This window comes from Pieris rapae, chromosome 15 (genome assembly GCF_905147795.1).
Source record: "Pieris rapae chromosome 15, ilPieRapa1.1, whole genome shotgun sequence".
Classification (NCBI taxonomy): domain Eukaryota; kingdom Metazoa; phylum Arthropoda; class Insecta; order Lepidoptera; family Pieridae; genus Pieris; species Pieris rapae.
The window spans coordinates 1,935,479-1,956,583 of record NC_059523.1 but is presented as its reverse complement, the minus strand read 5'-3'; the positions used below and the strand labels follow the sequence as shown (position 1 = coordinate 1,956,583).

General features: G+C 31.4%; 4 protein-coding genes across 6 annotated transcripts in view; 2 read left to right on the top strand and 2 right to left on the bottom strand.

Annotated features, from left to right (window-relative positions):
- Positions 1-2,002, top strand: part of LOC110999541 (lysosome membrane protein 2) — a 29,378-nt gene extending 27,376 nt beyond the window's left edge. For both annotated transcript variants that reach the window (XM_045631457.1, XM_045631458.1), the window contains exons 11-12: positions 9-140; positions 698-2,002. In XM_045631457.1, the coding sequence (XP_045487413.1) occupies positions 9-140; positions 698-904 (339 nt within the window). In that variant the 3' untranslated portion in view covers positions 905-2,002. The remainder of the gene's footprint in view (positions 1-8; positions 141-697) is intronic.
- A 1,354-nt stretch (positions 2,003-3,356) lies between these two features.
- Positions 3,357-7,230, bottom strand: LOC110994555 (coatomer subunit gamma). The gene is made up of 2 exons (XM_022261298.2): positions 6,587-7,230; positions 3,357-5,507 (listed from the first exon to the last, which is right to left on the bottom strand). The coding sequence occupies exons 1-2, from the start codon at positions 7,130-7,132 to the stop codon at positions 3,462-3,464; spliced, it is 2,592 nt and encodes an 863-aa protein (XP_022116990.1). The 5' UTR covers positions 7,133-7,230; the 3' UTR covers positions 3,357-3,461.
- Positions 7,231-7,708: 478 nt separating this feature from the next.
- On the bottom strand, positions 7,709-15,600 carry LOC110997486 (transcriptional repressor protein YY1). 2 transcript variants are annotated; one of them, XM_022265704.2, is made up of 12 exons: positions 15,328-15,600; positions 14,084-14,185; positions 13,801-13,900; positions 13,172-13,304; positions 12,730-12,788; positions 12,478-12,612; positions 12,041-12,127; positions 11,693-11,794; positions 11,467-11,568; positions 11,079-11,199; positions 10,502-10,621; positions 7,709-10,285 (listed from the first exon to the last, which is right to left on the bottom strand). In XM_022265704.2, exons 2-12 carry the CDS (start codon positions 14,171-14,173, stop codon positions 10,156-10,158), a joined length of 1,179 nt encoding a protein of 392 aa, XP_022121396.1. In that variant the 5' UTR covers positions 14,174-14,185; positions 15,328-15,600; the 3' UTR covers positions 7,709-10,155. The 2 variants fall into 2 exon arrangements, with proteins under 2 accessions (XP_022121396.1, XP_022121483.1); XM_022265791.2 differs by having other exon boundaries at positions 13,172-13,289.
- A 272-nt stretch (positions 15,601-15,872) lies between these two features.
- Positions 15,873-20,841, top strand: LOC110996836 (isocitrate dehydrogenase [NAD] subunit gamma, mitochondrial). Its single transcript, XM_022264737.2, has 7 exons — positions 15,873-16,195; positions 16,634-16,748; positions 16,969-17,120; positions 17,263-17,407; positions 17,902-18,044; positions 18,421-18,572; positions 19,876-20,841. Exons 1-7 carry the CDS (start codon positions 15,957-15,959, stop codon positions 20,094-20,096), a joined length of 1,167 nt encoding a protein of 388 aa, XP_022120429.1. The 5' UTR covers positions 15,873-15,956; the 3' UTR covers positions 20,097-20,841.
- The last annotated feature ends 264 nt before the right edge of the window (positions 20,842-21,105 follow it).

Genomic DNA, 21,105 nt, shown 5'->3' with positions numbered 1-21,105 from the left:
TTTTTTAGCTAACAGGGACACCATTCAGGGCTGTTGCGAGGATGCAATGCAACATTCAAGTGCAAAACTTATCAGCGTTCAGTGATCCAAATTTTCATAAATTCTCCAACCTCATAATTCCTCTTAGCTGGATAGAATATGTAAGTTATATTTTTTATCACGTCTATTAGAGTAAGATGATTTAATTAGACATACGTGATTCATTACCGCTAACTCTCGAATCTTATCTTCTTGGTTTATGAGCTCTTTGATCAAGACTTTCGAGTCGACAAGCCTTTTTTTTTTTTAAAGGCGCTTTTTTCATGGAATGGAAGCATAATTATTAGACTACAAGTTTTGACAAGAATTATAAATATCTTATTTGTTCTTATTAATGACATTTGTATGCCTATTTCAATATGGCTCATTGGTTTTTTATAAGTAATCAATCTAAATATACCACTCTCTTTGCATATAAACGATTTCTTATAAGTAATTATTATTCTCTAATTTGATAAATCAAATAAAATTCGACCTGCATATAGCGAAACACAGAACAGACTTCGAATATATATTAATTAAAACACAAGACTGATTTAATTAATATATACTTATATTTATGACCCTTTTGGTCACAAGCATAAACAATTTGACAGGGGACAAAACAGTACTTTAGTTAAATCTATTATAATCTTAAATTTAAACTTTTTTGTTACAGAGTCAAGAAGGTCTTCCCTGGTATATAAAATACTTTATCTACTTTTTAGTAGTTATTCTACCTCCACTTTCTACGCTACTACTGACAGGGACACTTATTTTAGGTCTATATTTTGTTTTAAAACAAATTTATAGGAAAAAGTGTGTGCGAAGAAAATTAGTTACCAAAGTATTCGAAACAGAGAAATTTCTTAAAGTAACAAACTAATACAATGATCGTAATCCAATCCAACAGAACGAATTTTATCAACAATAATCTTTTGTACTGGTTTTTTAATGAAATTGTAAATATTTATAGAAAAATTGTTTTGTCTATGTTTTTAGTATACGTCGTCTGTGAGTCGACAACATTTTAGTGTACACTAGTAGAATATAGGAATTAAATACTTTAATTGAAAGAGGTTTCCTAATCATATATTTTACGGTTTTTAAGGCTAATAATTTTAAACAGTGGTATTGGAATTGTGTAAGTGTGTACCGCGTAAAGTTTTTAAGTCTTTTAGTTGTATCGGTATGAAATTAATTTAATGATACGTGAAGACAAAACAATAGTTCACCCATTGTTCATTGTGGTCCACGAATCTGTCCAATTCCGATTCTTGAGACGGTATTCCAGAGATGGTGCAAACCTGTCTTAAATATCTAATGAAAAATCTCTGAAGTTATATTTTACGTTGCTATAAATACTGATTTTAGGGAAATAGGACTAAGAGACTGAATTTAAATGTTTTTTGGCTAGATTTTTATACTTTTTTATTTGCAGCAGTTAAGAGTTTATACAATAAATTTTTGGATCTAACTACCTTAGCACGAACATATATAAAACTTAACTGTTAACATAATATGATAGTAACATTTTGTATGGAAAACTTGAACAGCGCCCCGTGGGTGTATTTGGAACTAAATGTGAGAACAAACTTATTTATTGTGGGGTTATAATTTTATGTATATTGCATAAATGTGTGATGGAAAAAAACTAACAAATTTACATCTTCTTGACTAAGGCCAATGATATTATAATTACGTAATATTGTTAAGGTAACAGTTAAAATTGTGCGTACTATTACATTAAATATGTAATTAATTTTATAGACAATGGATACGTAGGATGTGTCAAGAATTGACTTTATCAAAGTGACATATGAACAGAATAGTGAGAGAACTTTAGTTTTATTACATGCCGTAGGTACCTCATGAAACCTAATTGTGATACAATGCGTATTCATTCTACAAAAATGATTTACAAATTTCATACCTGTGATCGTTCCTAATATATTGTAAGTGATAAATAAATATATAGTGCATCCCTTGTTTATTTTCTCCCGTGCAAAGTTTCCGAATCATTTCTCTTGGCAAACGCAACCTTGAAAATAGATAAAATATGCAGGCAAGATTTGATCAGCGTAGTCAGGCGAAAATTTTTGAAGTTTAACAAAAAGAATTTAAAGAAATGATTAGCTAATTACTAATGGATTTATTGGTTCAGAATTGGATTTAGAACTTGTTGTTGAACTTGAAAAAAGTTTTGTTTGTGAGATATTGACACTTTTACGATTGCTTACGTACGATACGACTTTGGCGATTTAGTAAATAATGAAATTAATTTATCTTCTCTCCCTCTCTTCGCTTATCAACTCCACTAAGATACCTGAGCGTGAATCTCGTCGCGTTTCCACTCCCCTTTTAGGACGCGAGTCTCTTACTCTAGACATCTAACTTGAGGTAGTGATATGTCTTGGCTCTAAATTTCTAAAGGTTATGCTTGGTTCTTAAGAGGAGGGACACCAATGAATTATATTATGAAAGCTTGAAATTATACATAGACTTTTTTATTATTTTATCATTAAATTAAATGGAATTAATCATTGTATCGCAGCCTTATCAATTTCAAGCGATCTCTTAAAGACTAGGTGAGCGCAAAAATACATAAGACATTGATGTGGTTAGAACTAATATAAACAAATAATTTAAAACTAATAGTACATAGCAATGCAATTAAATATCATATTAGTGTCATATTAAAAACTAAGGGACAATAAAAATTTGAGTACATTGAGACTTGATTGACGGTAGTCATAAGATTATCGTCGTATAAAGGAAGATGAAAAGTCAAGGTCCGAATCCATCTTTCCACATTTGATAATGTGTTTAATAAAGTAGTGTGTGTATTAAATATTCATGACCAGCGATGGTCTAGTGACTTCAGCGTGCGAATCTTAACCCTACGGTCGTAGGTTCAATCTACGGCTGTGCACCAACGGACTTTCTATGTGCCCATTTAACATTCGCTCGAACAGTGAAGATCGTAAGGTGAGGTGAACATCGCGTAGAATCCGGCTTGCCTTGGAACCATAGTCGAGGTTTTGCGTCAGGCTGATCACCTACTTGCGTATTAGATTAACAAATGATCATGAAACACAATCAGAAATCTAATGTCCAGATCTAAAAAGGTTTAATATGTTGATTTATTTAATAACTATTGCATAGTTCATACTGTTGCAATATACCTAAGCCAAGACTATTAATAATTATATTCGTAACACAAAATAAAACTCCATATTAATAGTAATATTTATTGCATAATGTAATACTTAGTAGCTATACAAAATAATGAAATTTTATTAATTGCTTGGCCAATTCAATTATATATACTTTTTGATTGATATTTAAAAATATAAAAGGTATGTGTCTATCTAAATGTTTTTTTATATAGAACATAAATGAAAACGAAAACCTAAACTAGGATTACATAAATATACATAAGTTTAACCCACGGCAGCTAACAATAACTGCGCTAGGTCCTCTCTCGGCGATCTAGCCACTAACTTCATAGTGACTCCAGCGCTGCTCGAAGCAATTCTTGCCCTGACCAGAACAGGAGCACCGCCCCTAAATATACCCCCACCTCGAATTTCCTTAACTGCATCACCACTAATCGCGTTTTTGGGTAACCCAAGATGGTCACAAACGGCCTTAGCAGCTTCGTTAATATCATGTTGCGGCAAAACGAAGGTATCTGATGCTTCAGGTGCTCTCTCTGCTCTCTCCCAGGCCTGTTCCCAATCATCTAAACCTGCTTTCGCTCGTAATTGGTCTGAACAACCCATGTCAAATTCTTCTAATGGATAGGAATCAGCGTAACCATCTCCCGCATCGGCAACACCAGTGTTTGGATCGTAATCACGAACGACAAACTCCAAAGTGGCTCCAAATGTCCCCAAGCTATCAAAGTACGCCGATGGATATTCCAAAACGAGAAAAACGCTGTCTGGCTTATCGTACACCAATTTCTGACAGGGAACAATTGTTTTTATCTCATAGTCCTGAGGTGGTTCCAATCGAACGTGAACCTGTTCCAAAATTTGGTCATTCAAAGTGTTCGTACATTCAAATTGTAATACAACATGTCGGGCGTAGATGTGTTTGAGTAAACGTACTCTGTACTCTGTTTCCGCTTCAGTCAAATCAAAATGCGGGACAGTTTTGAATAGTGGGCCAAGTCTTTCAATTCCAGGAATCTTCGCCAACTGCTCTGCGTAGACCTCTTCAATAGAGACCTGAACGGGCTTTCTAACCTCAACTTCGACAATGTCCTCTTTAGTTTGTTTCTCTTCTTCGGTTGGTATTGCCATTATATCGAACGATTCCTCTAATTTGGCCTCGATATGGTCACGAAGAGCGCGTTCCAGCAACACTGGATTCGGTTTGTGAATGTTTACAATGTAATCATTGATCAAATTTGGATCTCCACTTTCCAAAATAGCGTTGTAAAGAATAGCCCTATCACGAACTTCATCTTCGTCATCTAATTCACATCTTGATAACAGTACTTTGATGTTTGGCAACAATTCTGGTCTTTGAGCCCCAAACTGAGCTACTGCAGAAACAGCTGCAGCTCTAACAGGGCCAGACTCAAGAATAACCCTATTATATATGAATCGTATATAGCGAGAAGGCTGACGGGATTTAGGTCCTTCACGGCCTAATAAGTGTAAGATTCGAACAGCCAAAGTAGTGTGCTCACAATCCTCAATAAATTCGCACAGGTGTGCCAGCCCCGTCTCCTTAGCATCAGGGTTTTCTTCAACAAGGGCTATAATGGCATCAGCGATCGCTGCTTTGTACTCAAGGCCACCTTCATCTCTTAGCATACCGGCGAGGAAGGCAGCCAGTGATTGATGTTTACGTGGGAACTTAGTGCATAGTCGACGAATGGCTTTAACAACCACAATTTTGAATTCATCTGATATTTCAGAAACAAAAGAGGATATCTGTTTCATTAGCCTATCAATAGAACTTTCAGCACCCGTAGCGAGAAGTGTGGTTACAGCTAAGGTAGCAACAGATCTGTTTGGATCTGAAATTAGATTTTCTAAATCTACAGTGCAAGCAGCTACAGCTGTAGGATGTTTTGCTGTTAGTCTTGCTAATGTTCTGGCACCTGCTAAACGCAATGATGCCTTTGAAGAACCACAGAATAATTGTAACACAGATACTGCTGGTGCCAGGTCTCTATCAGTTTTTCTTAAGTTAACAATAGCATGAGCTGCTTCATAGTTTACCATTTCATATTTATGACGAAGGCAGCATTCAATAAACTCCATGTACGGCTGTGAGGCATCAGAATCATCTTCTTCTACAAGTTGGGCAGCCAGTCTTATAAGAAGACAAAGTGCATATGGGGATTTTATTGGAGACTTAGCCAAACGTGTAACAAGCTTGACAGTAGATAACTTGTCATTTCTTCGAGTTGCTGCTACAAGTCCAAGAGCATGGTAGGATACCATGGCATTGTCAGAATTTATTCCCTCCTGAAAATAAAATATTTAAGGTAAATTAGTACAAAACCAACCTGCTTTAGGAACACTATTGATGCTGTTTCAAAATGAAATATTTTATTATACTAAATAACCAAAGGATTTCTCCTATTTTGTATTATTTAATAAAAATCATGAAATGGTTGGCCACATTCAGAAATAGAAGAAGTATTTACTTAATCATTCAGATAAGGATCATAAAGTCTTTGCTGTCTTAAACTACTTTGCCGTAATTGTGTAAATAATTTATTAATTTAGGTAACTTAATGTACAGTACACGTATGAACAAATAAAAAAAAGAAATATACATTTAATGCTTCTAATTTAACATTCACTGTCAGTTCTCAAATCAAAGGTGTAGAATGGAAGAGAAGAACTGGCAATAAACTCTCCACCACTCTTTTTAATCGCCAAGTTTTTTCACACAATGTTTGTAAGGAGGTGCAACCATTACACCATGTTCCCTATGACATCTTGAGTAATAGAGAATAATAAAATAAATTAAAAACAAAGTTTTGTCCTCTATCAGCAAGAGGCATGGTGAAATAGGAGCACACACTTACATACTCGTGGAAACAACATGCAAATACGCAGTAGAAACAACTAATATCTCCACATACAGGAATTCAAGTATGACCAGTCACCACAAGTAGAACCCGTTCACAAGTATGACGCATGGCCAGCCATCGGCCCCCTCGCATCTCTCCCTAATAGGGATAAATCCCTCCCTAATATAGGGTGAGAGACAACCCGATGTTTATTCAAAAGTTTATTTTAAAGTTCTTTATTTTAACTAATAAACAAATATTAGTGACCGTCTTAAATAGATTGTATGAACACTTCATTTACACAAGATGATTTCTTTAAAAGCAATCTGTAAAACATTAAGGAGCAACCCTAACCATATACTACAATATGCAACACCCTTCAGAGCCATAAATTAAAGGATTATAGTGCACTACACCTACAGCTGTAATAAATTAACTAAAATATGGGGCACATTTCAAAACTCTTGTAAATATAAATTTAATAGCAAATTGGGCTAAAGGTTTATTTAAGATAACAATACATACCTGTGCTTCATTAGCCCAACGTTTTACTAAATCTGGAGCTGTAGAAGAGAGGTGTAGTGCAGAAACTAACGCTGCAGAACTAACAGCAGGATTCTTATCTACAATTGCCTGTTTCATATAGCGTTCAATTGCCTGAAGCATTGTACTATCAGTAATACTGCAAAGTGCTCGAATTGCAGCAGCGCGATACAAATCCTCTTTACCAGTCATATCTTTTGTAAGCGACGATGTGACGATGATCACATCCTGGGCTAACTTACTCAGCTCCTTAATGCAAAGATACACCATACGCCTTAACATTACATCTTTCGATTGAAAAAGCTTTGTAGTTGCGAAAAACGCATCTGTAGCCTCTTGGGTAGTTAATTTTTCCCCTTGATTGAGCAAATAAAGAATTTTCGACAAGATATGGGAACATTTTCGTGGATTTACAGGAGTTTCGTTAAAGTAACGCGCCTCTTGTAAAATTATTGTTTTGTCGAGATTTTGATATGGGTTTCCGCCCGTATCTTCTTCTTCTTTCTTATCACGTTTGAACGAGCTCATTTTGAGCTTTTTCTTTGGCAATAATATGTAACTATTTGGTGCCGACGAATACAGCTTTTCTAATACACTTACACGTCACTTGAGTATGCAATGTCCACTATCAATGTCAAATCAAATGACACTACTGATTTAACCCACAGAATAAAAATATTTACATGGTGGTGGGTTACGCATTTCAATAATTTGCTACTTCTTTGTAATCAATATTTTATGAAAACATCCGCTCAATGACAATACTTACTAATTACGAAACAGTTTTGGTTTATAAAAATTTTGGCTGAATTTTACTTCATACTTCTATCATCAATCTATTTTAATTGATTTTTTTTCGTATCTGACAAGTTATATGCTTTAATATAATGTAAAGTTTTCTAATTTAAAATATAGGGATAAAAACCATTGAGCCTTACGTTAAATTTTTATGTCAAATAAATTTATTGTCCAATTGTTATTGGACAATAATATTGAATTTTCTTTCTTCAAGGTACACAAAGTACCTTGGGGACAGGAGATTTGGGATAAAAAGTTAATTTTAAGAAATCTTGTAGAAGAGAGTAATGAATAAAAAACCAAATATAGAAATATTTACATTGTATTTATTATACTTAGATTGTTAAAACAATCGGTGTTGCAATATTTAAACCAAACAAAAATCAAACAATAAATCTTTTTACAATTCTTAACTACATTTTTTAAATATTGCAACAACCTTAAAATATATGTACATCAGTCGATTAAAAAAAAGTTTATGAAAGACTTGGTTCTAAAACACATTGAAATAATATATTCGTACATCTAATTATAATGACTGTTTTAGTATTAAATTATATCAGCAAGTGTGACATTGTGCTCCATATCAGTTGATGATTGGTTTGATTTACATTCTTACACAAATTTATCTATTATTTAAAATTCATCACTTTTTGGCTATGAGTTACAAAACTAATATTAACATCACTAAAAATACATTACTCTGGATTTCAAATGATTATCAGACTATTTTTTGCTCAGGATATTCTTACTAGTTGAGGGACTACTTTACATGTATGTATGTATAATTACTTTTGGTGTTGGCGGCTTTTATATATAATTCATAATAAAAATCTATATGTATCATTTTCCATTACAGAGCTGTCAAGGTCTGAATTTGCCCCAAAACATTTGGTCTTTAAATTTCATATTTATTAACTGGCTCATTTACATTAGTAAAATAAACACTATCTAAAATGTATGGACATGTATTTTTATAAACCTTAACATCTCATGACATGAATTTTATTATAAAATCACAAACTAAGACTGATGAAGAACCACCAAAGGAATTTTATTGCATCAATTTTTTTTTACAGATACTTAATACACAAAAGGCTTTATGTGCAATCCTAAAACAAAGTAAGAAAAATAAGACTTTCAATTACATTGATGACATTTTGTTTATGTCATAGGAAAACTAAATAATTATTAATAATAATACCTTCAATAAACTTTGATCAAAACCTTCAAACTAAAGTGTTTTTATTTTTGAGTACTTACTGAAAAAACTAAATATCTTTCACAATAAATTGGTTTGCCTAAATAGCTTGATCTACAATTCACTTTGTGTTGCCTTTACTATAATAATTATTATATACACTTTTCTAAACCTGTATATATTATCTTTGAAAATTATATTTGAAATTGTTTTGTCATTCATTCAAAATAAAACTCAATGAACTAAATAAATATATCTATTGCAATATTACTAAAAATATTTGTAACTCTTAAGATGGAATTAAGCATAAATCTTTTAAACTAAACTAGACAACAGTTGATTCTTTTTAAAAGATTTTTTTCTAAAATTTAAAGTTTTCAGGAGTTCATTCAGGATTAGTTCAATTCTACTGCAAAATATTTTATTGATCAGTAACATTTACAGTTTAAGATGTGAATTGCAATTTAAATTGTTATAAATAATAAAAGTGTTCAAAACCATTGCTTTGATATTTATGAACACAATAATTTATTAACGATTATTCAGTTATACTTGGTATATTTACCTTTTATTTACATAAATTTATGTTTGAATCACATCTTAAAAGTTCAATCTGTCAAAGTTGATGACTACCACACTTTTAGTGTAAATAAACTTTGTATCACATAGCACACTATTTACACATATCAGTGATCCTGCAAAAACTTTTAGCACAAACAGACAAGTCACATTAAGCATTAATGTTAGTTCTTGGCAGAAAACATTTAATAGGTGTTAAAAAACAAAAAATAAAACTGCTTTTTTTTAGATTCATGGAGTAAAAAAAATCTATGTGTATTGTATCTATCTGTATTTGCGTTAAAGGTACTGTTTTAATAAATAAATGGTGGTACTAAGAAAATTCAATTTATATTTCAATTAATTTGTTAGAGCTGCTTAAAATGAAAGCCACATGTTACCAGGCAAAGCAATCATATTTAAGCTTTTATACTTAATTGACATAGATGTTTGTTAAAGTAGACATTTAATTAAGCTCGAAACTAGGCTTAAGTTCAGTAAACATTTAGGTTGATTCAAGCTATTTACAAACATTGAAAGTTTGTGTCCGAAAAAAAAGTTGTTTCACAAGATCATTTAACATATTATGTTAATTCTTTTTTATTGTTTTAACAACCCATGACACACACAAAAAAATAATATTGTTTTTTATTTATTCAATCTTTTATCTAATGTTTTAATGCTCTTTGAAACAAATATGTCTTTGAATTACAGGCAACTCCAAGCTATATTTGATGTATCACATACATGACTTTAACATTAAAAAAAAATAAACACCTTTACTCACTTGTATTCAAATATCTGTATGTGCTAACACCAGTATCACACATTTCACTTTCAGTTTTTATTGTATTGTTATATTTTAAAATTTTAATGTTTCTTATAATTCAATTGAAATCCAACATAACCTGAAATTGATATCCATTCCAAACTCCATTTACACTTCACTAAATATAAAAGTCTGTACACTTTACACTTCACTATCACTTAAGTCTCATTCATGTGTGTAGAATATTAGTTGAGGGTTAGAATCGTCCGGCGACATTTCCAACTTGACATATTGAGGTGTTGTTCGGGCTGAATCATATGCCGCCCCACTGTTGCGAGATAAGGAGTTTCTTGATCTAAAAAAAGTACAGATATTAAGCTTAACCTTGGAAATATATTTTAAAGAGATAATGTTATTCACATAAACTTGACAGATGATGCCTTACACAAGTTCCTATGAAGTGAAAACATAAATAATTTTTTATTTGTTAAAAAAATATTATTTTTACATTAAATTTGCAGCTGATTTTTTATGTTTGTTCTAGAATTACTAACCTGTGAAGATCACTTACTTTGCTTTGGCATGGGTCAATATATGCGACTTGAGGTTTGTACTCTGTGCGAACTTTTTATTACACCCGTCGAATGGACACACATATGGTCGATCACCAGTGTGAATGCGGACATGAGTTCTGACAAATGAAAATTTAATGTTATAAATCATAATTATGGTTTTCTTTTCTGCAAATACTACATGCATAAATATATATTCCGTATGTTTGTTTGTGTTAAACTTAAAACTCGACTATTATAATGTTTTTGAGCAGTCTTGGTTGTTGAGAGACATTCCTGTATATTGTAATAAATTTAAGTTAAGATCTGTTATACATTGACATTAATTTATATATAACAAAATATATTAAATATATATATATATATATTTTCTACCTTTCTGAATTAATCAAACAAGTGGTTTTAAATATTTGACAATTGCTTAACATTAGGGCATCAAATATAATGTTACTTTATTAGTCATATTTGTTTTCTATAGACTGTATACAGTGCTGAATATTTGCTTAAACATTCAAACAACAACAGCGATTTGCCTGTCTATGATTATTTTATAACTCCTGATTTATTTTATAGTACCTTAAATTAAAGTCTAGTGAGAATCTCTTTCCACATCCCTCAAAAGTGCATTGAAACGGCTTCTCACCAGTGTGAACCAATTGATGGCGTTTTAACTTCGAGCTTTCTACAAAAGCTTTTCCTGTAAAAAGTTAAATAAAGTTTAAGTAAAGTTCATTAAGAAATAAGTAATTTATTATTTAGCAGAATGATAGCATGAACATATTAAAAATGTACTAAATCTAATAATTATCAGTAACAAAATATAAGTGCAGCAACTAAAGTTTTCTTTAGTACCAGCATCTAGCATCTTTTTTTGTAAGCAACAGTATAGTTAAAATTTTTTGAGTGCTTAAATTATATATAGACCAAGTTACTTTGAAAGCGAAAGTTGGTGCAGTGTACGTACCACATTCTGCACAAACATGTACTCTTGGTCCATGTGTATGTAAATGTTTCCTCATCGCCGAATTGTCTCTGAACATTTTTGCACACCCTTTATGTGGACAAGCTGTAAAAAAAAAAAAAGAATTGTGAAAGAAATTTAAAAAGTGTTAAAAGCCTTTGCATAATGTGTTGGCAATCTAAATTAAATATTAATAAAAAAATATAAATCAATCATTTTTATTTTTTACCTATAGTTCTATCTGACGATTCAGGAGACGGTTTCTTCAGTCTTATTTTGTGTCCAGGTCGAGCAAATTCCGCTAGCTGTTTTGGGTCTGATAAATCTAAACCTAAAAAAAAATTTCAAGACTAGGTGTTACGTAACATTTTATTCTTTTAAATAGATACTATAGAAATTATTAAAGTAGACACAATTTTATACACCTATGTTAATGCAATTAATTATAAAACTATAACTATAAATGATTATTATAAAAATCTATAAATTATTTTAAAAATGTCATAAATATAGAAAACAAGCCTCTAACTGTAAACTTACTAACTTGCCTTAAAAAAATACATAAATGTAATAGTACCTGGCATAGCATCATTTCCTAGTACATTCTTTTTACCAGTCATATATTCTGTGTAATCTGGATCTGGTTCTGGATTTGATCCGTCATCTGAAAAGCGAAATACCTTTAAGATGGATAGATTAAGAAAAACAAATATTATGTCTATGAATACACTATACTAATATTATGGGACTGTCAATATTTATGCAGGACTTTTATGTGACAATTTTCTGATGAAAATCTGGTTGTAAAGTAGGAAAGTACAAGGTATTTAAAAACGCGTTTTTATATTATATGTTCAGTGTAACTGTCAGCTGTCAGATCAATTTGCGCCATAGTAAATCGAACCTTGTGAGTTAATACAAGAATTTTCACGTAGCTGAAATCCTACATATTAAAAAATTGTGCCAATAACAGCCTAGCACTTCATTATTTCATCAGATCTTAAAGAATCTTACCGTCATCTTCGCCAGTTGCCCACATAGTGACAGAGAACTCTCCTTCCATAGTCTTTATTTGAACCTGCTTCTGTTCCCATCTTCTTGCAGTGCCTCTATTAGTTGTTCCATCCATTATACCCATTGGTACTTCACCTGAAAATGAAATTATACAATTTTAATGAACAACTAGTAATTTAGAACAAAAGTATTTATTTACTATAGACCCCAATTACTTTATGGTAAGAGAAATACTTGGATGCTGAGACTTACCTATTGGCATTAAATGCTGAATACTTTGTTGTTGTGTGTGTGGCCGCCCACGATTTGCTCTGAAAATTATAGATTTAGTTTTATTATACAACATAAAATTGCAACTAATAAGAATTTTTGCTTTATTTTAACTAACTTCTGATTATGATGTTGTTTATCATATGGCTCCAAGACAACACAATAGTTACATAAAAATACAAAGATGATACAAGAAATTAAAGCTACTTCACTTCACTTTATACTGCTTATAATATCCATCTCACTAAGATTTAACACAATAAATCAAAATTGATACAAAATCACTTGAAGAGTCAATTTTGTATACTGTAAAATACACCTTAATACTTAAGATCAAGAGAGTTTCAAAATATGAAAAATTGATTAAGACCAACTCGCAAGGTACAGCATATTCAAATACTTTTTTAACAGATAAAAAACTTACCTATTATTATTATTACTTGTAGATGCAGGTGTATATACTGAATCATAGCTAACTTCATTAGCATTATGCAAAGGGTCATCTCCTGCCATCCCTGGCAGGATAACTTCTTCGCTACCAACTGTAATTTTATAATCTAAGAAAAAATATTAAATGAGTAGTGTAATTTATGAATAGATCTGTGAACTTACTCTATTTAAAATAACTGTATAAAGTGAGGTTGTACCCTAAATGTATGACTTATAAGCAAGTGCAACTATACAGCAAGGCTTCTATTCTGTTAAACTAATTTGTAATGCGTAATGACTGGAATTGGCGTTCTTACAAAGTGCTAATGTCAATAATCATAGTATTTATAGTGCTGTTATTGTCTACTTGGTAGTATGTCAGTGTAAAATTATTGCTATTACATTATTATAGATTTAAATATTATTTAGACATTAATATTGTAACTCTCATATTTATAATATCCAACTCAAACTTGATTCAATGGCACTTTTAGTTATGTTTTTAATAATGGAACTTAGAGCAAAGCTCTAACAAGTAACAAGTAACATTAACTTGAATTACAAAACTATGTTACATAGTTTTGTAATTCAAGTTAATGTTACATATCAGTCTATAAGAAATACCTTCTTCCAAATGCTGCATACCAATGACTTGTTCTTCCACTTCCTCATATTGATCATCAGTGATATATTCTTCATATTGACTTGTTTCTATTTCTTCATACTGAAAATATAATAATAAATATAGAGGACCTTTAATTTTTCTTATAAAAGATACTTTATTCAGAGCCATTGTACACACTTATCAGAAAAGCAAGTGCAAGAGAATATAATAAATAACAATAATTAAATAGCCTAAATGAACAGTAGTTAAGTAGTTAAAATTGATACCCTATGATTAATTTACCTTGACACCCACTTGATCATCATTATCAATTTCTACCATTGATCCATGTGAGTTTATCTCTACTTCGCACATAATCTCCTGGTTCATCATTTTTCATTCAATCTGAAATATATATATTTTTTTTATTAATTTATAATAATTTTTCTTTCCTGCTTAGTTAATTAACATTGATTTCATTATCAATACATTTGAAAAGAAGGAACAGCCTGTTATAATGGAATGATTCATGGTCAACGGTCACTAATAGGGTTTTTATAATACATGTATGTAATAATGAAGTATTTATTCCCACAGTGAAAGTTATAAATGTATCTACTTGAAGGATAGCTGCTGCAGAGAAAGATTATTTTAGAACAATTGTTCTTTTAATTGTTCAATTTTCAAACAAATGAAATGCAACCTTAAAACGCAGACTTGAGTGTGGTTAAGAATGCATGTGATTTATTATATTATTAATGTTTGTGAATAATTTATATTTCTCCTTGATTAATACTCACATCACATCAATTAGCAATCTTCTAAAGGAAGATTGCTATACAGTGTACAGAGTAACTTTTTAAATACAACATATAACTTTCTTACAATTTCCTGAAAATACCTACTACAGCAACTTACTATTTATTTATAGTTTATGTTCTCATCCAAACTTTTCTTTGAGTGCAAATAACAGTTTAATCAAAAAAATTGCTTTAAATACACGAATCAAAAAGTAGTTAGTTTCCTATTAGCACTATATGACACAGAAATATAGAATTACCTGACTTCTATGAAATTTGAGATACACAAAATATCAACAGCTCATTTGCATATTATTGTTGTCATGCCGCTTATTTTTACTTAGAGCGGTTTGTTTTTAAAGATATCGTGTAAGTAATAGGCGTAACACTTTATCGCCTTTTACTTCATGATATCCAATTACAAACATACTTAAATGAGTAATTTATCACATCCGAGCTTTACTTTATCTAATTAAACGTAAAACGTTACATAAAAGTAGGTATTTTAAAAGAAAACTGGACAAACTTATAGCAGGTGCAGCGCTACCGGCCGGGTCAATGTAATCAAATGATTTTACAATAATTATATAAAACGACCACGCCACTTAGCGGTGTAACACAGCCTCCGGTCTATGACCTTCCTATACTCATAATAACAAATCACCCAAACACGTAAATACACAGAAATTTGGAAACACTTGTTTGTTATGTCAAAAAGTAAGATTGTTTTCGGTAGAAGAAGTTTACCTTTATTTAGCTTTGCACAAAAGCTGAACGGCCCCCTAAAGACAGTTATGGGCTGCTGCGTAGGCACTGAATTTTTCTAGGTAATTTTCACAATAATTTACTCTACACACTTCAGTGAAAAAAAAAACGATATTTAGTCCTCAAAAATATTTGAAATTTACGCGAAAATGTTTATAAAATATGTCTGACTAAACATGGCGTCCAAAGATGTCCGACCAAATTCAATATGGCGAAACAAAATGGACGCCCGCTCGTACCGCTGCCAGTGCGAAGAAAAAACAAATTTCGCCTTTGAGTTTGAAAGTTGAACTCTTCATATTTTTTAGTGTTACCAGTAACAAAATAAAAAAATATTAATTTCACGAAACCGAAACGGAAAATCCACTAAAACAAGTGGTTTTTACTATATTGAGTGAATATAAATAATATCTTAGTATTCTTCTCTCCAGAAGAAATTAATTAAAACATTGAATCGTACGCACTTTATGTTGCAACTGACAAAAGCTATAACATACTATCAGTTGTCAGTTTTGTTTTGAAGTTGACATTTATTCTTCCTCTTCCTGTGATTATTCAACGAGTAGACTGAAATTCTGCAGAATTTTAAAAATATACATTTATTAAACAGGATGGCTCTCAGATTATTTTCAAAAGTTAAGGTGATCCCGGATCTTCGAAATGTTGCTTTTGCTAGCTCAGCAGCAGCGCCTGCTGAACTATCCGATTTTGATATGCAGCATAAGACCCCAGTTATTCGTAAGCAGCAATTGATCCCAAAGGCCCATTATGGGGGTCGTCATGCTGTTACCATGCTTCCAGGAGGGGGAATAGGCCCCGAATGTATGGGTCACGTACGGGATATTTTTAAGTAAGTTTGACTACATATTATGTATCGTCTTCGTCATATAAAATTAGCCGATCACGTGAGGAATCGTAAGGATACTATCAAATTTCACATCTACTTGTTAATCATACATTTAATAGATATATATATACATATTGCGTTACTAGACTTTTCTTCGTAATAAGAAATTGCTTCATGATACAATTGAATTTATTGTTTAACCCCATGGTATTAAATAAAGAACAAGTAAGTAAAACTAGCACCAATACTTGTGTCTATTAAAAAATTTAGAAATTTTTATGTCGCAAATTAATATATTAGTAATTAAAGATTTCATTGATGAAGATTCATTTGTGTATTCTACATACATGCTTAAAATTCCTTTTATATCCTGTTGGTATAAAAGTTAATTAGTAATATTTTTTTGATCAATTGATTTTACTTTATTGCTTTTCTTTTTAGATATATTGGTGCCCCTGTTGACTTTGAAGTGGTAGATATTGACCCAACAATGGACAATGATGATGATGTTCAATATGCTATTACAACCATTAAAAGAAATGGTGTTGGTCTCAAGGTAAATAATGTCATTATTTGTTTTCATGAATAAGACACAACTTTTTTAAACTTCTTGATGAGACAACTGCAAAAACTTTCATAATTTTTTTTTATATTTTCAACATCAAACAGTCTAATTCTATTATTAGAACATCAGAGAGACTACCCATATTTGTTCATAAAAACCAATAGTTGTAACAGCCGACAACTTTGTTATATTATTGCTTTTATATTTAAAGGGCAACATTGAGACTAAAAGCGAGGCTGCCTATGTGACATCACGGAATGTCGCACTCCGTAATGAGTTAGATATGTATGCATATGTTCTTCACTGCAAGTCTTTTATTGGGGTGCCAACCAGACATAAGGATATTGATATTCATATTATCAGGTAATCATTGTTTTTCAAACTTTTTTGTATGTGAGGTATACAATAAAATATAGTATGTAAAAAAGTTATGCTTCTTATGAGTGAATGTATCTTTTATACATAAAAACTATGTGAAACAATACAAGGAAATAAATAATTTCAGGCAAAACACAGAAGGTGAATATGCAATGTTGGAACATGAGTCAGTTCGAGGAGTTATTGAATCTATGAAAGTAGTAACGGCTAGTAACTCTGAAAGGGTTGCTAGGTTTGCATTTGAATTTGCAAAGAAAAATGGCAGAAAGAAGGTAATTATGAAATATTTTATCAGCATGTATATCATACAATATAAAATGTCGTTTTAGTTAAATCAGAGACAACCCCCTATAGTGCTTACATAATTCTTGAACCACAAATACATATGTATTACCCACACATTGATTAGGCCTAAAAACGAAAAACTTTCAGACGAATAACAGGGCTATCATACATCAAGCTATCATCATATTGAATGCCAAGAGCTAGCTGCGAAATGGAATTGAAAACCCGCGAGCTTCTATGTGTGCGTTGTGTGTACGCGACTCTGTGTGTGTTTAAAGCAACGCAAATCTGTTTCTATGCAGAAGTAAATATATAGTGAACCCGGTAATCTGGCAAACCCTGTTATCCTAACTAATAACATATGTTATATGTTATTGCCTTATTTTGACTTTGAATTAATGAATGGATTACCAGAACTCCACTGTATATTTTTTGCGAAGCAACATTTAAAATGAGAATAACATAGCATATTTCTTTTTAGGTTACAACTGTCCACAAAGCCAATATTATGAAGTTATCTGATGGTCTCTTTTTGGAGACATCAAGACGTATGGCAGAAGAATACCCAGAGATTGAACACAACGACATGATTATTGACAATTGCTGTATGCAGCTTGTGGCTAAGTGAGTAAACATTAAAGTTAGAAATTTAAACTATATGTTAAATATATTTTTTTAATTTCATATGTTTTTATTTTTGTGTTTTGTCTGTTGAGTGTATTGTTCACTTGTGTCAATTTAGGGTCACCTACTGCAGTACAGTACTAACTGCCCTGATGTTCTTTGTAGCCTTTTAGACCTGGGCCTCAGATACAGAATCTGTTTTTTTTTCAATTAGGCAATCTGTTTCTGACACATGCCGTTGACTTTTTGGATGTCGGTTTTAGCAGAGTTGAGATTAGTAGTCGCACTCTGATATTACTATATCAACACTGCTGGTGCAATGACAGTAATAAAATAATATGAACCATTGTTAGTTTAAGATTAAAATCCATTTCAGACCTCACCAATTTGATGTGATGTTAATGACAAACCTCTACGGGTCTATTGTGTCTAATGTGGTGTGTGGTCTTCTGGGCGGGGCCGGTCTACTCTCAGGGAGGAATTATGGCGATCACTATGCGGTATTCGAACCTGGTACTAGGAACACTGGTAAGTTTTAATTACAGTTGAATCCGTTTATAATAACATCGAAAGGTCAGACAATAAGAAAGTAGTAGTTAATGTAATAAACTTTGTATGAATCTCTCGCAGCTTAATTAGCCGTTCAATTAAAATCCTAGACTGTTAACTAAACTGGGCCGTTTGAGTAGCGCTCTGAAAAATATTTAGACAGCTAGGCAAATTACTTGAATGAAATCATCGAAAAAATCGAAAAATTAATTAATTGAATCGAAAATATTTGACAGCTAATTTTCCAATGTTTAATAAAAAACAACAAGTAGAAAGAGTGTAGAGACAAAAATAATGTCAATTTCGCTGTGAATGACTTGAGCAATTAAATTTTATATAAATATTTATTTTAGATGTTTCACCTTTTTTATTATATATGTATATCATAATGTAAATAAACGTGTCTAATCTGTGACATCGTTATCTGTAACGTTAACCATAGATTAGACATGCATGAATTTCAAATATTAAAATACCAGACGAAAAAATTACAGAGTAAGCATTCTTAACAAAAAAAAAACATAAATCCAAAATTCTGGCTGACATTTTTAGTATGTATTCAGTTCAGTTGTACATGAGTTTGACTTTAGCGTATAGAGTTTTTTAAAACACTTTCTGCCGCGCTCCACCTCTTCCTGGGATGCCATCGAGATATTTCCGTATCAATTAAGATCAGATGAGCCTTTTATTCGTTTTTACTATTCTATAAAAATAAAGTTTGCGTTAAATATTTGCATAAGTATTCGTAGTCGTAGCATGGCTACCGCCAGAGGCGCCTTAAATGTTTATTGACAGAGATTGACGGAGAACATTGTTAGGCATTGTTATGGATTTTTAACGATAAATAAAACAAACTGGCAAATATTAGGATATTTATAAAAGCAACCTCAAGCTTAACAAAATACAATCAATGATTAACACAAATTAAACTAATCTTATAACTAAAATTAACCTAAACAAATAACATGTGGGCGCCAGGAGGATTTTTGGCTTATCCTACCAAAGCTATTGTAAGTGGCTATGTTTACCACATAAACATATAGTTAGTTAATTATTGATTAAATGAATATCAAATTTGAGGGCATTTCCCAAAGCCCTCAACACAGTTATAACCGAAGATCTAAAATTTTCTATCACAAAAGATTTTTATTATATTATATTTGATATGTCTCAAACACGTCCAATCATCGGCAATCACCGACCGTGTCTGTCCTTTTGTCCCTACCCTCCTCCTATCACAGCATATTTAAAGCAGAAATAAAGTCTTAATAAATCATTTCAGGCACAGCAATTGCCGGCAAAAACATCGCAAACCCAATCGCAATGATCAACGCATCTATCGACATGCTTGAACATTTGGGACATCACTTCCACGCTGGCTTACTGCGTAGGGCTCTCAATAAGACAGTGAACATCGACAGGGTGTTGACACCAGATGTGGGTGGCAGCAACACTTCGTCGGAGGTCGTGGATTCGATTATAGGTAACATTGGAAAGTCTTAGGTTGGTAGACGGGATGTTGGACGCGGCGAATAATGCTTGATGATATTATATTATTATGTTTTTGTTTTTTTTACATTTTGTTTGGTTTGAAAAGTGGATTAGAATTGCTTTTCAAATATTACAAATTAATTACTTAAAAAAATGTATTTAAATTTCTAAATAATTGTTATCTTAAATAATGTCTTTCAAAATAAATTGTTATTTGCGTTTTCGCTGCGTTCAAATGTAACATCTATTTGCACAACATTTAAAGTGTGTACAATATTGTCTAGTAAATTTTGACGAATCTAAATTATGTAATTACATTTTTTTTATAAAAATTTACATAAATCGCTTTTAATCAGAACTCTTTTGATAGTGGTATATTATGAATTTTTAGATTTTTTTTCTGTGTTTAGTTAAATTGGTTCAATATTTGTTAAAATTAAAGTGTTGTGCCTTTTTAATTGTTTAAAGCCTTAGAAACCCCAGTTGTGTTTTCTTGCTTTTTTATATTATACCATAGACAATGCAAGTATTTGCTTCCTTTTCTTATTGCCAAAATGATATTGGTGTTGCCCAATATAAATAATATTAATAAAAATATCGATACAAGTTATTATTAATTTAATTTTAAAATGGCAACACTGATACAAAAGTTATTAGTGTTCGAAAATGTGAGATAAATTAAGCTGTAAGAAAGTTACCCTCTAAGTATTACCCGTGTAATTTATTTATTTTAGTTAAAATAAAAAGCTAATTTGTAGATGTTGTTTTATTTTCGCTACCTAGTTGCTTGAAGTAATTATTGTCCAATTATACAATTAGTAAAATTGTAGTTATTATATTGCAAAATAGGCGATTAGAGACTGAATGTTTTTTTTAAGTGGCAACACTTAAAAAAAACTTTGTCAATTGTGTTTTATTAGGGTTATAATCTCTTAATAATTTATTTTTAAATATGCCAATTTGTAGTTACCGTAAGTTGTGTTAGTTCAGTAAGCTAGTACTAAAAAATTGTATGCTAGAA